The 16,659-nt window shown below is 39.6% G+C and overlaps 1 protein-coding gene across 2 annotated transcripts in view; it reads right to left on the reverse strand.

Annotated features, from left to right (window-relative positions):
* Positions 1-3,530: 3,530 nt before the first annotated feature.
* Positions 3,531-16,659, reverse strand: part of LOC105925797 (polycomb group RING finger protein 3) — an 80,080-nt gene continuing 66,951 nt past the window's right edge. Inside the window, exons 8-10 of one of the 2 annotated variants that reach the window (XM_012861824.3) lie at positions 12,119-12,256; positions 8,814-8,894; positions 3,531-5,431 (exon numbers count right to left, since the gene is read on the reverse strand). In XM_012861824.3, the coding sequence (XP_012717278.1) occupies positions 5,384-5,431; positions 8,814-8,894; positions 12,119-12,256 (267 nt within the window). In that variant the 3' untranslated portion in view covers positions 3,531-5,383. Of the gene's footprint in view, positions 5,432-8,813; positions 8,895-11,791; positions 12,257-16,659 lie in introns of those variants that run through there. The other variant, XM_036127594.1, reaches the window with a different exon arrangement.

Genomic DNA, 16,659 nt, shown 5'->3' on the forward strand with positions numbered 1-16,659 from the left:
CTAAGAATACAAACATTAACCTGAGAGTCAACCATGGTGGTCCCAGTGGGTCTGGGACCGCTTTGACGCAAGAATGAATTCTGCTGTAGTAGAAAAGTTCCAGCAATCGGTTTGTGACACAACAGCAAGTCCACGTCGGAGCGGCTAAAAAAAAAAACAGCAACAATGGCCTAGTCAAAGTCTGGACTTAAATCCAACTGAGAGGATGGAGCATTATTAAAACCCTCCAACATGACTGGATAAAACAAAGCAAAGAAGAGTGGACTAGGATTCCTCCAACAAAGACTTATTGTTAGACGCTTTCAGCCGGTTGTTGCATTTCGGAGCAGCACGGTCATCTGGGTTTAGGCGGCAGCTACCTTTTCATATTGCCAGGTTGGCTTAGATTTAATCTTCCTTGTTAAATCATTGTTTGAAAACTGCTTTTTGCATTTACTCAACTTATTCTTGTCAAATATTATGATGTACACGGAGCCGTTGGAGAGCAGGCCGGTTCACCGCGGAGGCCTTCGACAGTCTGACACTTATTTCACACCAGAGTCAATTTCAGAGGTGAGTCTGCAGCCAGAATCCTTTAGGTAATCCTCTTTGATGTCAAGGGAACAGTTTCAAGTCTAGTTTGACGCATCACCACTTTGATTCTCCCATGAAGCCCTGACGAGCAGCACTGATGTCTTAATGTTGGTCCCAATAAAAAGCTAAGCATCGATCCGTTCCAGCTAGCTGGGAGTGAAAAATTTATGCAGCGTTATCCGCAAATGGGCGGTGGATAATTCATGTCTCCCCCAGAGCTCCAGAGAAAGTCTGGGATATTAAAACCAAATCAGCTGCGTTGGGTTTTTTAAACAGTCCTGCAGAGGCAATCTTCTGCAGGAGACGGGAGGCGAGTCTCGATCTGACTGAGAGGCGCAAACATCTCACCAAAGAATCCTGTAATAAGTGTGATTTCTATTTGAGCCATGAAAATTGGTGCCAGCACATCCAATTTCTCACCACTTTACTTTTAGTTCTCACAGCATCAGGCTTATCAGGCTATAACTTGCTTAAAATTCCCTTGGTTTTCAATCTGGAGCGAGTCGGAGCAGCTGGGTAAAGCCAACAAATCAATAAGGAGGAGTGCGGGAGGGGAACACAGCACCTTTATCTACACAGAGAGGCAACTCTGAGAAGAAACAACACCAGAGGAGTGGAGCAGGAGGGATGTAAGGGGAAGAAATAAAAGTGGCGTTTCTCACAGTGCCTCTTTGTCTCGGACTGAATCTGGTCAGAAAACATGAAAATACGGGAATGTTAGCACCATAGAAAGCACCAGAGATGGAGTCTGACCACTGCTGCGAAGGAAAGCCTCACATTTTCCCACCAGGACTAAAAACATGGTGGTTTTCTTCCCCCCTCAAACTCTGGCTTTAATCTGTTCACTAATTATTTTCCAATCCACTGCATAACTAAAATATTCTCCAATATTCCACTGAAGGAATTGACCTTACCACCAGGCTGCCATTAACCTGTCACACTGATCTTCCTCAGCTATAGCAGAAAAAAACTGACAAAATTGGTCCATTTCATTTCCAGAGTTGTTGTTTTTTTTTTAGATTTTCCTCACTTTCTAGTGATAATCAGAGCAGCAGCGTGTCGGGTGTTTATCAACGTCCTGGCCTGGAGACGGAGCCGATGTATGGTAAGGAGGAACGCCAGAGTTCAGCAGAAACCCTGCTGGTGACGACACGAGGCGTTGGTAAACGAAGCGGAGCTTTAAAGCGCAGTTTCTCACAAAAATAAAAACATCGCGGGTTAGGAAAGAAAAAACCCCGCAAAATGCTTTAAAAAAGTACAGAATACGTGTGTATGTTTCATCAAGAAGACAAAATAATCCAGTCTGCTCATTGTGTTTGGGGTTTAAACCTTTTTAAAAACTGTCTGCATGTCATTTTTTAAGTCTCGCAGTGTTTAAAGTGTGTTAAGTATAAGGTTAAAACACAATTTTATTCCATTTTGCATAAGCCAAGGCAAATATTTTAAGCTTGTTGCTTTGTAACTGTATTATATTTAGGGAACAAGTTAAAAAGGGTGAATAAAGAACCAATTAAATTTGAATCATTACACTGAATATATATTTTTTCATGAATTTTTGCAATTTATTTAATCTTCAACTCAAATTGTTCATTAGCTGCTGTAATTAGTAATGCACCAAGAAATTAGTTTTCTATTGTTTGGCTATGATTGGTCATTGGAAGGACATATATTATTTTTCAGTCCATAAAAATGTATCAAAACTCCCTTTTTTCAGGCTGTATACTGATCAGCAAGCAGAACGTTCTCTGGCAAACTATTTTTAGTTTAGTAAAGATCTGATAAAGTTTAGGTATATATCACAAAAGATATTTGCAAAAGAAGCACATATCCAATCTTCTAAGAAATTAGATCTTGAGTTTTCGTCAGCTTTAAATAGGAAATCATAATTACCAGGAATAAGGACTTCAGTGAATTGAGTCACTAAAATAACTGACCTTTTCTAAAATACTCTAATTTATCAAGATTAACTTGTTATAGGAAAGTTGAGTGGAAGGAAAAAGTGTTAGAAAAAGAGCCACATCATTTTGTTGCTGTAAACGAAGGTCCTAATTGCTGATTTCCATCTAGTTTTAAACTTATAACTCATCATCTGTATATTTTATATTCCTTTAAAATAAAAGTGACCTTAGAGAAAACTTTAAATTGGTGCATTTCTAAATAAAATGCTATCACCAAAACCAAAGACAATGAGCAGCCACGGTCAGGGGGACTTTAAGACTCAACATTTCACTTTCCCGTTAAATGATTGGTGGAGATGTTTGAGCCGATTTTGACAAGATTTGTTGGTGACAGACTGCGCATCGCAATAAGCAGAGATATCACTGAAACGACAACATCCAGGTCATTTAATTCAAAAAGGGAAACTCCTATTTATAAAGATTTATTACACGGAGTGATGCATTTAGGCATTTATTTCAATTACTTTGATAACTGCTGACAGCTGATGAAAACCCAAAGTTCAATTTCTAAAACCTGATTATATGACAAGTAAAACGGGATTTTTAATTCAGAAATATGACGTCGCATCCACGCTAAGGTCCATACGACCACGGCTGCTCATCAGAGAATGTCATTGCTAAAGACGTTGGCTGTTCAGAGCAATGTACCCAATGTTTATGGAAAGTCAAGTGGAAGGAAAAAGGTTTTGGTAAAAAAAAGCAAGTGGTTTAATGACTCTGGTATCGCTGTGTTCAACTGCTCAGTAAACTGACCTAAACCCAAAGCCGACTCTATGGGGTGATGAAGATGAGACCCTGACCGACAGCTGGTTACATATTTTACAGAACAGGGACGTACCTTTGATTACGCTGATATTTCTTTATTAAACACCTTTTTTTATTGGCTTGATGTAACACGTTAATTTTCTTAGAAACAGAATTTTGGGTTTCTATCGGCCATATCGCTCAAATAAATACATAACCGTGTATAATAAATCTTTACGACTTTAATTTTGTTTTTTTTTTATTGAATCGTTGAAATAATGGAACTGCTTAATTATACTCTACACGATCGAGATGCATCTGTGTGACGCGTTACTTTGGGGATGTAACAGAAGAACATGTAGCGGACTGATTCAGTGGAGAGGGTGAAGGAGGCTGAGAAGTAACGATACTTGAGGTCTGCCACGGCGCTCAGGAATCAAAGACCTTTTTTTTTTTGTGGATCTGCCGCTTCACACAGTTAAGAACAGCATGTTGTTGACATATAAACATCCTTAAGGTTACAAACGTACATTTAAAGCACCAAACCACCCGACTGTGGTCAATCAATTCTGAATTTCAATATTAAAATGCTCTAAATAATACCTCGGATATTGTTGAGACCTGAATTTGTGTTACTGTAAAAAAAAAAAAAAAACACTTGAATGCTGGCTGTTCTGCAAAACATTCAAAATACAGGAACAAAAAAAATCTAATCGTTTTTGCAGGAATGCACCTGAAGACCGTGCAGCTTCTCCAACTGGCAGTGAAATACGTCTCTTGAGAAAAAAAAAATGAAATAAAATAAAGAAGATGCAACACCAGTAACGACTGACCTGCTGTGTTTCCTGCACAGATAAATGCCTGTCCTCCGACTCCGTCCACATCTAAACACCCAAAAACATAAATCAGGACAAACGGGGTAAGACTGCAAGTGGAGCTGCTGAGTCTAGTTTATATAAAATTCCTTACAGGTGAAGGTAAAAGTTTCTGCTGCTGATAAAAACCAGTGCAGGAAAACAAGGACGGATATTAAGGACTGCTTGGTGTAAAGACATAAAATCAAAATGGACAATTTCTCTGCCTAAATGACAACATCTTGTATGTCTTCCGGGCAAATATTCTCTAGAGGAGGAGCTTTCAGATGGGGACAGTTTGCCTCCTCCTCCCCGTTAAGGTCGGTTCACATATTCAGACCCAACAAACACATAAATGGTTGCAGATTTGATATAGCTGTTTTGTGTCCTCCTCAGACAACATAAAGACGTTTTTATATAATCTGATACTGATAGCGAGTCTGTCTTAATCACCATATAGATAGCACTTCAGGGATCCACTCTTTTTTTTTCTATTTAACAGTCTAAAGTCTCTCTTCAATCTCTCTGTAATGACATTTTATGTACAATATCAGCATATGAAACATAAATTACTACACAAAAAAAGCCTATTCACAATTGACAATCATCAGGAATCCAAATCAGACATAATGAATAAAAAAAAAAGAAAAAAAAAAACGATTCAAGGAAAATTGATTTATCTGCTTAAAATTGATGCGTTATATAACTTTTCCATAAACTTTCTGTGCTCCCAGAACATGTTGTGTATTGTGAAAAGACACCTTTTTATGTATATTCTTATTTATAGTAAAAAAAAAAAACACCTTTATCTCCCGTCAGTCATCGTCTGAAGAGGATGAAGCTGGAAAAACATGTTCAGATGACTCCAGACATCTTGTTTGTGTGTAAACAGAGCACCAGTAGTGTCTTGGTTCATGTCTTTTCTGTACAAAAGTATAAATATATTCTTTCTCTCCTTTTTTTTTTCCATTTTCTGTTTTTTTCACATATGTAGGATGTAGCAGATGGGGGGGGGGGTGAAAAAAAAAAAGGTTGTTTTAGTTCGTAAAGCCGGTGTTGCAGGTCCTGTGCCAGTTTTTTTTGTCTCGTTAGATGTCAAATTGCTGGCTTTTGTCGACGTCAGGTGTTTGCTTGGTGTTGGTTGATCGTCTTTGCATAAATAATAAAAAAAAGAAGAAGAAAGTTTCACTAAAGTCTGCGGCGACTGAGCCGACCAAAAAGATCCAAATAAAACAACCAGTGTGTCCGTCGTAGCTACAGCAGGTCCATCTTCGGTCTGTAATGGAGCAGGAGCGGAGATTTCTGAAATGGAAAACACATTTTACTTTAAGGTTTTGCTTCTGAGCTGCAGAGCTCGGGTCGGCGCGATCCTTCTGACCCTCTGATCTCAGATCAGCCGCCCTGAGGTAGCAGCGCTGCAGTCAACAGCTCCTTCACTCAAAGGGTAAAACTCACTCCTATTTCAAAACTCCAGACCATTTTCTTTCAGACTCTGTTTCCTTTTTCCTTCAGTTCTAGGGCTGTTGTTTTATTTTTATTGTAAATGTAAAGCTCAGACTCTCCACAGAAGATGAACAGCACGTTATACCTCATGGAAAACCCTTAAAAAATGTTTTTATTTTGCTTGCATTTGGCTCTAAAGCGATATGTTTCTGTGGAGGATGGGAAAATTATAGCATTATAGCAATTATCTAACACAGGGGTGTCAAACTCATTTTGGTTTAGGGGCTGCATACAACTTAATCTAATCTCAAGAGGGCCACACGAGTTAACTCATTGCAAGATTAAATAGAACTAATAAATGTGGACTTGTTGTTGATTTTTATATTAAATGAATTTCACTTTTACACAATATATTATGAATAACCTCAGCGTTTTACTCAGTTAAACATTTACTTAAGTGCATTATGCATAAGAACTGATCACAGTGATTGTACAATGTTGAAAAACATTTATTCACATTTTTTGGAACTTAAAAACACTGTCCTACATGACAAAATACATCAAACAGATAAAAAATAAGAAATGATTTAAAATCAATTTTTCACACCTGAAGCTCAGTGCTACCATCTGCTGATTAAAACACAGCGCCCCTCGTGGACAATATAGGAACTGCAGATTTTCAATTAAACGAAGTATATGTTTTTGTTCAACAATTGTTTTATCATTCTCTTCCTTTTATCACCTCTTTCTATCACATTTTCTTTTTGTTCTTCCTTTCCTCTCCTACTTTCCCATTGTAGTGTCCATATCATTTGAGATATTCCCAGCAGCATGAATCATAATAAAACTATTCACATTCATAAATCAAGCGGAGCACTATGGCAAAAGCAGTACTGCTCCACTTGTGAAAGTCAAATCTGATGAGTTCTTTTTGGCATTAAGACAACAATTCTTATTGCCACATTGCCAGAGAAGACACTGGATAAAAAAAGAAAAAAAAAATTTTTTTTGAATAATGACAATGTATTTAGCCACCGGGCCGGACTAAATTGTTCGGCGGGGCGGAACCAGACCGCGGGCCGTATGTTTGACACCCCGGATCTAACACATGAAGAGGCTTTGATTTTAACCAGTTCCTTGTAGTTCTGGATGTATTATTAGTGATGCCCACCCCAGTCTTTGCAGCCTCTTAACATCTTCTTCCATGATTGTCCCTTTTTTAGCTCAATTCATCTTCTTTTTAACTCCCACCAGCTTCCTTGTCTCTGCTGAAGAAAAATATCCCCACAGCACGATGCTGCCAACACAATGTTTCACGGTGGGGTAGTTCTCCGTTATATACGACAGAGAACCTTCCTCCACATGTTTGCCTTGACCCCCAACATGGCTCGTGTTAAACTTTAAAATTTAACACTTTATCTTCATGGTCACTCTTTATTTTTCCACCCACTCTTCCATAAAGGTCAGGTTTTTGGAGTCCATCTCTAGCAGTTATCTGATCAACAGACTCTCCTCCACCCGAGCGGTGGATCTCTGCAGCTACTCCAGAGTAACCATCTTGGCTGCTTCTCAGAATAACGCTCTCCATGGAAGGTTTCCAGCTATGCCATAATTTTTTGTTAGGATGGTATTGAATGAAGCTCTGTGAGATGGTCAAAGGTTTGGATGTTGTTTTATAACCTAATCCTGCTTTAAACTTCTCCACTACTTCCTCCCTGGACTGTGTGTCAGGTTCCTTGTTCTTCATGATGCTCTTTGTTCTCCAAATTTCTCACTCTGCTGACTTCTCCTACTGTTCACCAATTTGCATTTCTTTTTGTTATTTCAGCTTTTAACTTTTTGTTCTCTGTCATTTCAGGATAAGAAACTTTTTGACGAATCTGTATAATTTGATTGAATTTGATTTGAGATGACATGTATCATGCATTGGCGCTATATAAATAAAATTGAACTGAATTGAATTTATTTGGCACTTTATGTTGGTCTGTCACATAAATCTCAATAAAATATGTTACGGTTTGTGGCTTTACAAAATGTATACATAGTTCCAAGATTTAAGGATTGCATTTTGGATTTATTAAAGTAAAATCACTATCTTGTTAGACTATGAAGTAAAAAAAAAAAGAAATGTCTTATTTCAGTGGATTTTAGAATCTGAGTGTCTTAATTACCATATTTTTCAGACAACAAGTCGCACTTTTTACATAGTTTGACTGATCATGCAACGTATAGTCAGATGTGACATATATATTAAATATAACATGTTGCTAAATTACCGTCTATCCTCAACAGGGCGTTCTAGGCTTGTGAAAACTATCCTGCTCCTGTACCACTTCAAATTAAGCCAAACATTAACTTATAGACAACAAAGACTGAACACTTGTTTCATTATTTCAGTCTGCCTTCACGCAGCAAAGCGTTGCGTGGTGCAACTCGAAGATCCCAGACCACGACAGAACCCCGTTATTGTGCTGTCCGTGAAGCTAACAACAGCTAGCGTTAGCTTATGTTGTCTGGGCGGTTTACAGCTTCACTGATGCACCTTCAAGACCTTTCTATGTTGCTCTCAAAAATCCGTGTCATACTGTTAGCTTAGCACGCAGCACCATTACGCTCACGGTCTAATTTCAGCATAACGGGTCGTTGAGAACTTTCCCGGTTGGAGTTGCTAACTTGTTATGCTAATTCACCTCATTCAACCTCCCAGGTACAAAAAGTATAGTCAGATGTGACATATATATTAAATACCCAGGCATGTTCCATGTTATTCAGCCTGTTGTGGATGCAGCTGTGTAATTAAATAAGTTGCCTTACCAGATTAAATGTCAGTTTTGTGAAATAAATTTCTAAATAAATGTGACTTATAGTCCAGTGCGACTTGTGTTTTTTTCCTCTGCATGATGCATTTTATGACTGATCCGACTTATAGTTTGAAAAATACGGTAAAGTAGAGCTATTGTAGTATTGCTGAATCTGCTCCTCTGCACCTTTCTAAGCCAAAAAAACCACACATTAACTAGACCAAACCTAATTTAACTATGAGAGGAGTTATATAAATATATTCAACATACCTCATTCACCAGAATAAGATTTAGCTTAACCACATGTAACAATTAACTCTGTAAGACGACTTTACAACCTGCAGGTAGTACCAGCATATGGCGTGCTGACTCAGCTGCAATGCATGTTTATTACATCAAAACTTCAAACAACCTTCAGTCTTTTTGAGCGCTTTTGTTACCTTAAATCTCCATCTTGTCACAACAACAAATTTCAAAGTGTGGTCCTTTCCCAGGATTTCCTCGTTGCATAAAATGTCCAGCTGTGGAAAAAGAAGCAGGGAAGCCAAATTACTGAACTACACCAGAGCGGAAAGATGGAGGAAATGCAATCTTTGTGTTCCCAGAAAAAGAGAAAGAGAGAGGTAGACTGCATGACCTCAGTAAATGAAGTGCGAGGTTAATGCTGCTGGTTTTTATCTGTGCAGAATGATGATGAAGCTTAGGTTCACGTCTCATTGTTTTAACAAAGGAACCAGACTACTCAAGTTCAACAGCGAACACGCGTCTGGCTCGATGAATCTTATTTCCCACCATGAAGAAGCATGGATATTCTACAGGACAGCGTCTGCTCATCGATACCGAGACAGAGCGGGAGTGGGGAGGCCGGAAGGAGGGCGTGTGTGTCCCAGCGCCCCCTGCTGGTTCTCAGCAGAATGATACTTGGACTGTTTATCTGCGCTTAGAAAGCTGGACGCTGTTCAGGTGGAAAGGGGAACATCAAAATGTGGAGAGAGGACATGAATCGCTGTGGTAAGTAATCAGAAATGCATGTTTTGGTTCTCACATTTCATCAAGACTTAAAAATGTTAAACTGCATCAACTATTTTCAGGAACAATGCAGAGAGTTTAAGCTATAAATTCCCCAGAAGTGAAAAAAAATATATAAACAGCACATTCCAGCAACCTAATAAAAATACAATGACTGGAGATTTTCATATAAAACATGGCTTAAAATGCTTTTCTTTGCTGTGTAGAAATATTGAGGATTATTTTTCAGGGTTATTTTTTTGTACAAGACACAGATAACGACCTTTAAGGCTTAACTTACAGAGGTGTACAGTTCTGTCATTAACAGATCTGAATAGGCTAAACAGTATTTTTTTTTTTGTAGAAGAAGTGCTTACCAACCTTTTTCCTGAGCGCTCCGACTCTTGCACAGACAAATTTCTACACACTCGCGTCTCCCTGTCACACTCGCGCAACGCAACGAAAACCTTCCCTCAGCCTTAAGGGGGCACAAACGTTTCCGCCAATCACATCGTTCGTTAAGGTGCTCCTCATCGTGCTCTTAATTTTAAAAAATTTTTTGTTGAAACGTTTTTTTAATCACAATATTATGAATAAATGTAGCATTTATTAATTAATTTGGTCCTTATAGCTAACAGAAAAGCAAAGTGGTTTTCCGATTATTCGCCGGCTAGGTGATGCTCATCGTTGCCTCTGTACCACCAATAAATCTTTCTCAGTGAAAATGTCTTTCAGCATCTACTGGATGTAATACACATGCAGTGGTTTCAATTTAGCTTTAATCGTCTGGTGCCCCATTGGTGTTATTTTTGAGCATCTCCTTCCTTGGTTTCTCTGTAAATGTGTACATTCCTGTCCCTCCTTGAATTATTAACCATCAGACCTTTTTTTGGCAGATGCGTTTAGACGGGCGGGTTTACGTTCTTTGTTGTAAAACTCGACGCTCAGAGCGGAGCGGTCAGTAAACGGCACAACAATAGCTGGCGGGAGGAGAGCGGCGGCCTCATCGGAGCTGCGCTACGCAGGCCGGCCGTCTAATGGAGCCGACCCACTCATCTGTGTGACAGCCAAAAAAATTAAAAGACACAGAGAAAAATGGGTAAAACAGACAAAGAGAAGGCGATTGTGACGGTTATTCACAGCCATCTAAAAATCCATCTGTCAGATCGCCGCCCACTCTCAGCCCCCTGCTGCTCTGAACGGGGCGGTGAAGACAATAAATAGAAACATTAGATATCATGAGGGCTTGTTTTCATCCTAATTACACCGAGCACAATTTTTGAGTCACAGCATCGAAGGAAAAACTACTCGTATATTTATTTTAATCTAGAAAAACAAGCTTGAAGGCTGAAGACGTTTCCTCTGAACCACTTATTATATTTAATTCGGATTAAAACGTACAATTATACAGATGGAAACTTTTAAACAATATTGGAATATTTAAGTAATATCTTTTTGTTTTACTTAAGACAAATTTGATGGCAAATTGATTTGTCACATACGGGTGAGGAGCTATTGCTGCGACTATTATGAATTTGTCTATTTGACGTCACTTAGCTTTTACAACAGGCTCGCTTTCCACGGGCGCTACATGCATGCTCAGTATGAGGGATTGCTGCAAAATTAACAACCGAATGCCAAAACTCTCCAATGTTGACATACGTTTGTTCAGAAGAAGAGATTGCTGCAAAGTTAGTGACTCGATACAATCAGCCGAGTTCCCTTAGAATGAAAACTTCCCCAGAGGGAATAATCAACAGCTTTGTTTTATAACCATGATTGAACTGGAATGTGTGAAATTGACTCTGTACCTGTCAATAAGTGCAGATTAAATTGACTGTGTTTCTGTAAATAAACTGAATTTTTTTGCCTTGAGACGACATTTCCTGTGAATCGGTGCTAAATAAACAAACCCAATAGGACTGAAATACAGGCTCATCTCAATACACTGTAATATCATTTATTTCCTTAATTCAATTTTAAAAAAATTAACCTTGTACGTAACAGATTCAGTACACACAGTGATATATTTCAAGTGATATTTCTGTTAATTCTGATGATAAAGGCCTACGGATAATAAAAACCCTGAATGTTGTCTCTCGGACAATTACAACATTAGATCAGACCAATAAAATGTATTTTTAAACAAGAAATCTGGGCTCTTTATGATTTTTAAAATTAATTTGATTGTAAGGATCCCATCCTTTCTCCTGTTCTTTCTTATTTTATTCCTGCTCTTTGTTGATCCAATGTTTATTGGATTCAGTGTTTTATTGTTGATTCTGTAAGGCGACCTTGAGTGTTGAGAAAGGCACCTATAAATAAAATGCATTATTATTATTATTATTATTATTATTATTATTATTATTTAAAAGTATTTCTATCTGCTCTACAGCTTATGTCCTCAACACCTGTTCAGGGCTCTTTTGCATAAAATAATGCATCAGTAGTGAGGTATTTAACTTGTTAACTAAACATAAAACCTTTAGTTATTACTACCGTGTAACATACTAATATTCAGGAAAGCCTAATTTTAGATTTTCATTGTTGAGTCATAATCATAATTAAAAGAAATCAATGCTTGAAAATGGATCTCTGTGTGTAACGAATCTCCATAAGACGCATTTTTAGATAATACCCCAGAACCACTGAACCACTTTGACTTCTCAATGATATTCTGATTGATTGAGGTTCGCCTGTACGTTGTGCGGCTGGCGGAGTGCGTCGCTTTCTGTACCTCGTTAAACGATGTCAGGTTAAGCTTTTTGGCGATGAACTTTTTGAGGTGGAGGACGGTGGCCTGCGCCGAGCAGCGGATCCATTTACGCTTCAGACCTCGGAGCTTGCTGCTGTTGCACTCCAGGCAGATGCTGACCTGTTGGGACGACAAACAGGGAGACGATTAGACGTACATGCAGACCCGCCGCTGTCTTAACGGGTTCTTCTGCTCTTCAGATGATCTCTTTGCAGATATTCCACACTTTCCTTTGCTAAGAAGAAGGCCGGTTCACAAGGCAGGATTTTTAACCCGATTTTCGACCCCATCTCCCCGTTCTGAGAGGGCGCACCGACCTCAAATCGGGGACATTCAACATGTTGGATGTCACAGTGTGTGGTGTCTCGTCAAGACAAACGCACACGCAGCCTGTTGAATGTGACATTAGCCAATCAGAAAGCGAGGTGAGGGATTCCCAGAGAGAAAAAAATAAAAAACTCGCCTTCATTTCATAGTGCAACAAGCGCACAGCCTCCGGTCAAACGCCTTTTCTTTTTGTTGTGTTTTCTTCGCTAAAATTAGTTCACAAACTATCACCAATTATTCTCCCCCTGTTGGTGTGACGCCACACACTGTACGAGCAAACCCTTTTTTATCTAGGATTTTTCTTTATCGTTACGTGTGGTGTCTCTATGGCCGACTATTTTAAATTCCTGCCGCGGTCTTTGGTTCTCCACAACCACTATCGAGCTATTTCCTTCTGTATAATTTTCACCTAAACTAGTGCACTCTCACAAACTCCCACGGGTGCTGGGTCCCAGGTATTAAAGGTTCACTTATATACAGAAAGCCTATAATTTATTTATTTATTTTCTTTCACTTTCTTTTTTCAGGCATCACATTACATTTAGCAATGGTATCAAGGTGCTACTTGATTGTATCTGTTGCTTTATGTCTGTTGGTTGTGCTGTTCTTTTTGTGTCTCTTTCCAGGTGATGGAGCAGACAGAGGGCGTTTTATCATTCTCTTCCTTTTATCTCTTCTTTCTTTCACCTCTTCTTTCTTTTTTTTTCTCTTCTTGTTTTTCTTTTATTCTCCTACTTTCCCATTGTAGTGTCCATATAATTTGAAATTCTCCCTGCAGGAATCACAATAAAGCTATTTACATGCACAAATCAAGCGGAGCATTATGGCGAAAGCTGTTTGCTCCACTTGTGAAAGCAAAATCTGTCGAGCTCTATTTGGCATTAAGACATCAATTCTTATTGCCACATTGCTAGACAGGACACTGGGAAATAAATAAATAAATAAATTCCTGCCGCGCGAATCAGCCTTTATGGGCAGAACGGAGGTCTGTGAGAATATATTAAACCTCAGAATATTGTATCATAACCTAATCCTGATTAAAACTTTCTCCCATACCTCTTTACTGTGATCCTCTGTCTTCATTTATTTACTAACGTTCTCTAACAAACCTCAGACAGTTGGACTCTATTTGCTACAGTGATTAGGGGTAAATGCGTGTCACACTTTTCAGATTTTCAGTAGTTGAACACAGTGTTGTAGTACTCGAGTCCGAGACTCGAACTCGAGTCCGAGTCTTTAGCTAAATTTAGAGACTCGTGACTTGACTTGGACTTGCGCACTGATGACTCGAACTTGGACTCGGACTCCTACATTCAGATCATTCTGACTCGGAAATTGAGAAAAAGACTCGACTTTTTTTAAAATCATTAGGCTATAATTTTAATATGTCATTAGAATATTATTTGGTGTATGATTTTAATATCTAAATGTCGTACCGCGCACGTGACGTCACCATCTCATGAGCAACGCCCCTTGCCGCTAAGGTTGGGCAAACAGTGTGAGAGCGCTCGTAGCAACCAGCCGTTACACATGCAACTGATACAAGGATATGACCGACTTTTTCGCTGTTAAACTTTCACAAGAGGATGTCCAGGCGCCCATTTTACTGGTAGAACTGTGGAACAACATACCAACGTTCAGCTCAAACGATGGATTGAGTGTCGAGGGGCTCGGAAAGACTGGGAAACTGGCCAAGTTGATAGAAAGGTAAGTCGTTGTTTTTCTCCTGCTCGGCGTTCATGGCCGTTTCTTTCTGTTTGTAGTCACCGTCCAAGAATCAGTATAAATTGTCCGGCCCGCCGAACAATTTAGTCCGGTCCGGTGGCCAAATGCATTATCATTATCCAACGGCTGTATCTCCTCGCTGCAACGACCGATCTGCACCAGATATGTCGGGCGGGCGGCCGGCGGTGCGCGAACCCCGCCCGCCGGCGGGCGGCCGGCGGTGTGCGAACCCCGCCGGCGGGCGGCCGGCGGTGTGCGAACCCCGCCCGCCGGCCAGAGCCGCGGCGGTGGCCAATAGGCCAGAGTGCGCTTGGCTGCGAGGGCCGATCGACGCCGCTTGCGGCTTTAACATCCTTCATATGCGGCCTGTCAGCGTACCTCGAGTCGCTGTTGCACGTTCCATAACAACAATGTTTAAAAACCATGGTTAGGAGACGTCTTAGACTTGGAAAAAGCGGTAGTTTTACCGAGTAAAACCAAGGGTAACTACAGCGAAAGAGTTATTAGTGCAATGGAATGTTACTGCTTCATGTCATACATCACACGTCACGGCATGTTCCTACAACGAACTTGGATCAATAGTGACTCGACTCGGACTTGACTCGGATGAGTAGTGGACTCGACTCGGACTCGACTCGGATTTTTTTTTTAATGACTTGGACTTGACTCGGACTTGAACACTGGTGACTCGAACCTGGACTCGGACTCGAGGCATAGTGACTTGACTACAACACTGGTTGAACATGATGAAAAACCTACACTACCTGTCAAGAGTCTGAACATTTATGGAGTAATGAAACATTTTGCCCCGTGTAAAACGATATCAATACTCCAGACCCAATTAGGAGACACTTTGACTTTTAAAATACCGGCACAACATTTGATGTAGTTTTGCTTTAGTGCTGCGACTATGGCTGGACAATAATTCAATAACTATTATATATATCGATCAATAGATGTATAGTTCAATATAAAAAACAGGGGACAATAAAAAGTTCAATAAAAGAACAATGCATTCTAGCCAATCATGTAGGTTAATACTACAGTCACTGCATCCTCCCAACCAATCACAAACCCAGGAAAGCTCCATCAGCCTTCAGAGAGTTCAGAGAGCGTGTGTCCTTTTTCTTCTTTTTTAACAATTACAGTTTTCATAAAACGTTGGTTGAATAAAGCGTTGTGTTTTAATCCATTTATTTAAAAATAGGACATTAAGCAACAGCATAAACTGTCCAGGGCTGCACTTAAAATGTATATTTTGAATGTTTTTGATAATTATCGATATCGATAAATTTGATTTCTATTTTATCAATATGTTTTTTTTTCTATATCGTCCAGCCCCAGCTGCAACATTTCAAAATCATTGCATTTTTGATCGCGGTTACCGTATCCACACCATCGTCCTGCCGGTCCAGTCTAGAACTACAGCAGGCAGAAGTTACACATGGAGATAAATGCTCTATCTTACACTCACAGCTAGGGATGGGAATCGAAAACCGGTTCCTGTTCAGAACCGGTTCCGTGTTTTCCAATTCCATGGAACCGTTCTGCAGCTCGCTAAACGGTTCTCTTTTCGATTCCGTCGTGCTCCGGCTCTGAGCAGCAAGTTATGCAAGTTACGTCACGTTTTTACGCAAGTTACGCACACGGCATTCAGTGAGCAAATACGGCGTGGTTAGGCTTAAAGCAAAACAAAACAAATGGCGCGGTCGAAAGTTTAGCTTCATTTTAAGGAAGAGAAAGATGGCAACGAGGCGCTTTGCAATCATTGCAAAGTGGCATTTACATCCGCGGGAGGAAATAGATCCAACAGGCAGAAATTCCTGAGCGCACAACATGGCATACAATTTAATGAATGCCGTGTTTTTGATTCTTACCGGACAGAAGCTAAAGTTACAACCAGCATGGAAGGCACCTCTGGTGGTAAGTAGCTAGTTTTACATCACTGGCTGTGCTTAATGTGGTGCCCAGTAAATCATATGCCATTTCTGGAAATAAACCAGTTTCCTACCTCACTTTGTAACGAAACATGCTACAAAGTATCTCCGCTGTTCAGGGAGCGAGAGAAAGGTGATGTTCGTTTACTTAAATCAGGGGGAGATGAGTTTATTTCCTGAAATTGTCCAGTAATGCTTTTTCATTAAACGGATGCCTTCTCCGTTAGAGGATATCTAAAGAGAGATTAACAAGCAACTGTCACAACAAACTTACATTTTCTTGTATTCTAAACAACTCATCTACTGTATTTAAGTTTGTTCTTATATTCCTTTTTTTATTTAAACAAATATAAATGTTACTCCAGTTGCACATTTGCTGTGGACATCTTGACCTTGTTAGTTTGTAAGGTCGTGTGATAGTTAAGTAAACATAGTTGATGTTCATCATCAAACTGTTTGTTCTCCTTTTTTCCCCAAATTGGAATTGAAAAGAGAATCGAATCGTTTCACAGAATCGATAAAGGAATCGGAATC

This window comes from Fundulus heteroclitus, chromosome 23 (assembly GCF_011125445.2).
Source record: "Fundulus heteroclitus isolate FHET01 chromosome 23, MU-UCD_Fhet_4.1, whole genome shotgun sequence".
Lineage (NCBI taxonomy): Eukaryota > Metazoa > Chordata > Actinopteri > Cyprinodontiformes > Fundulidae > Fundulus > Fundulus heteroclitus.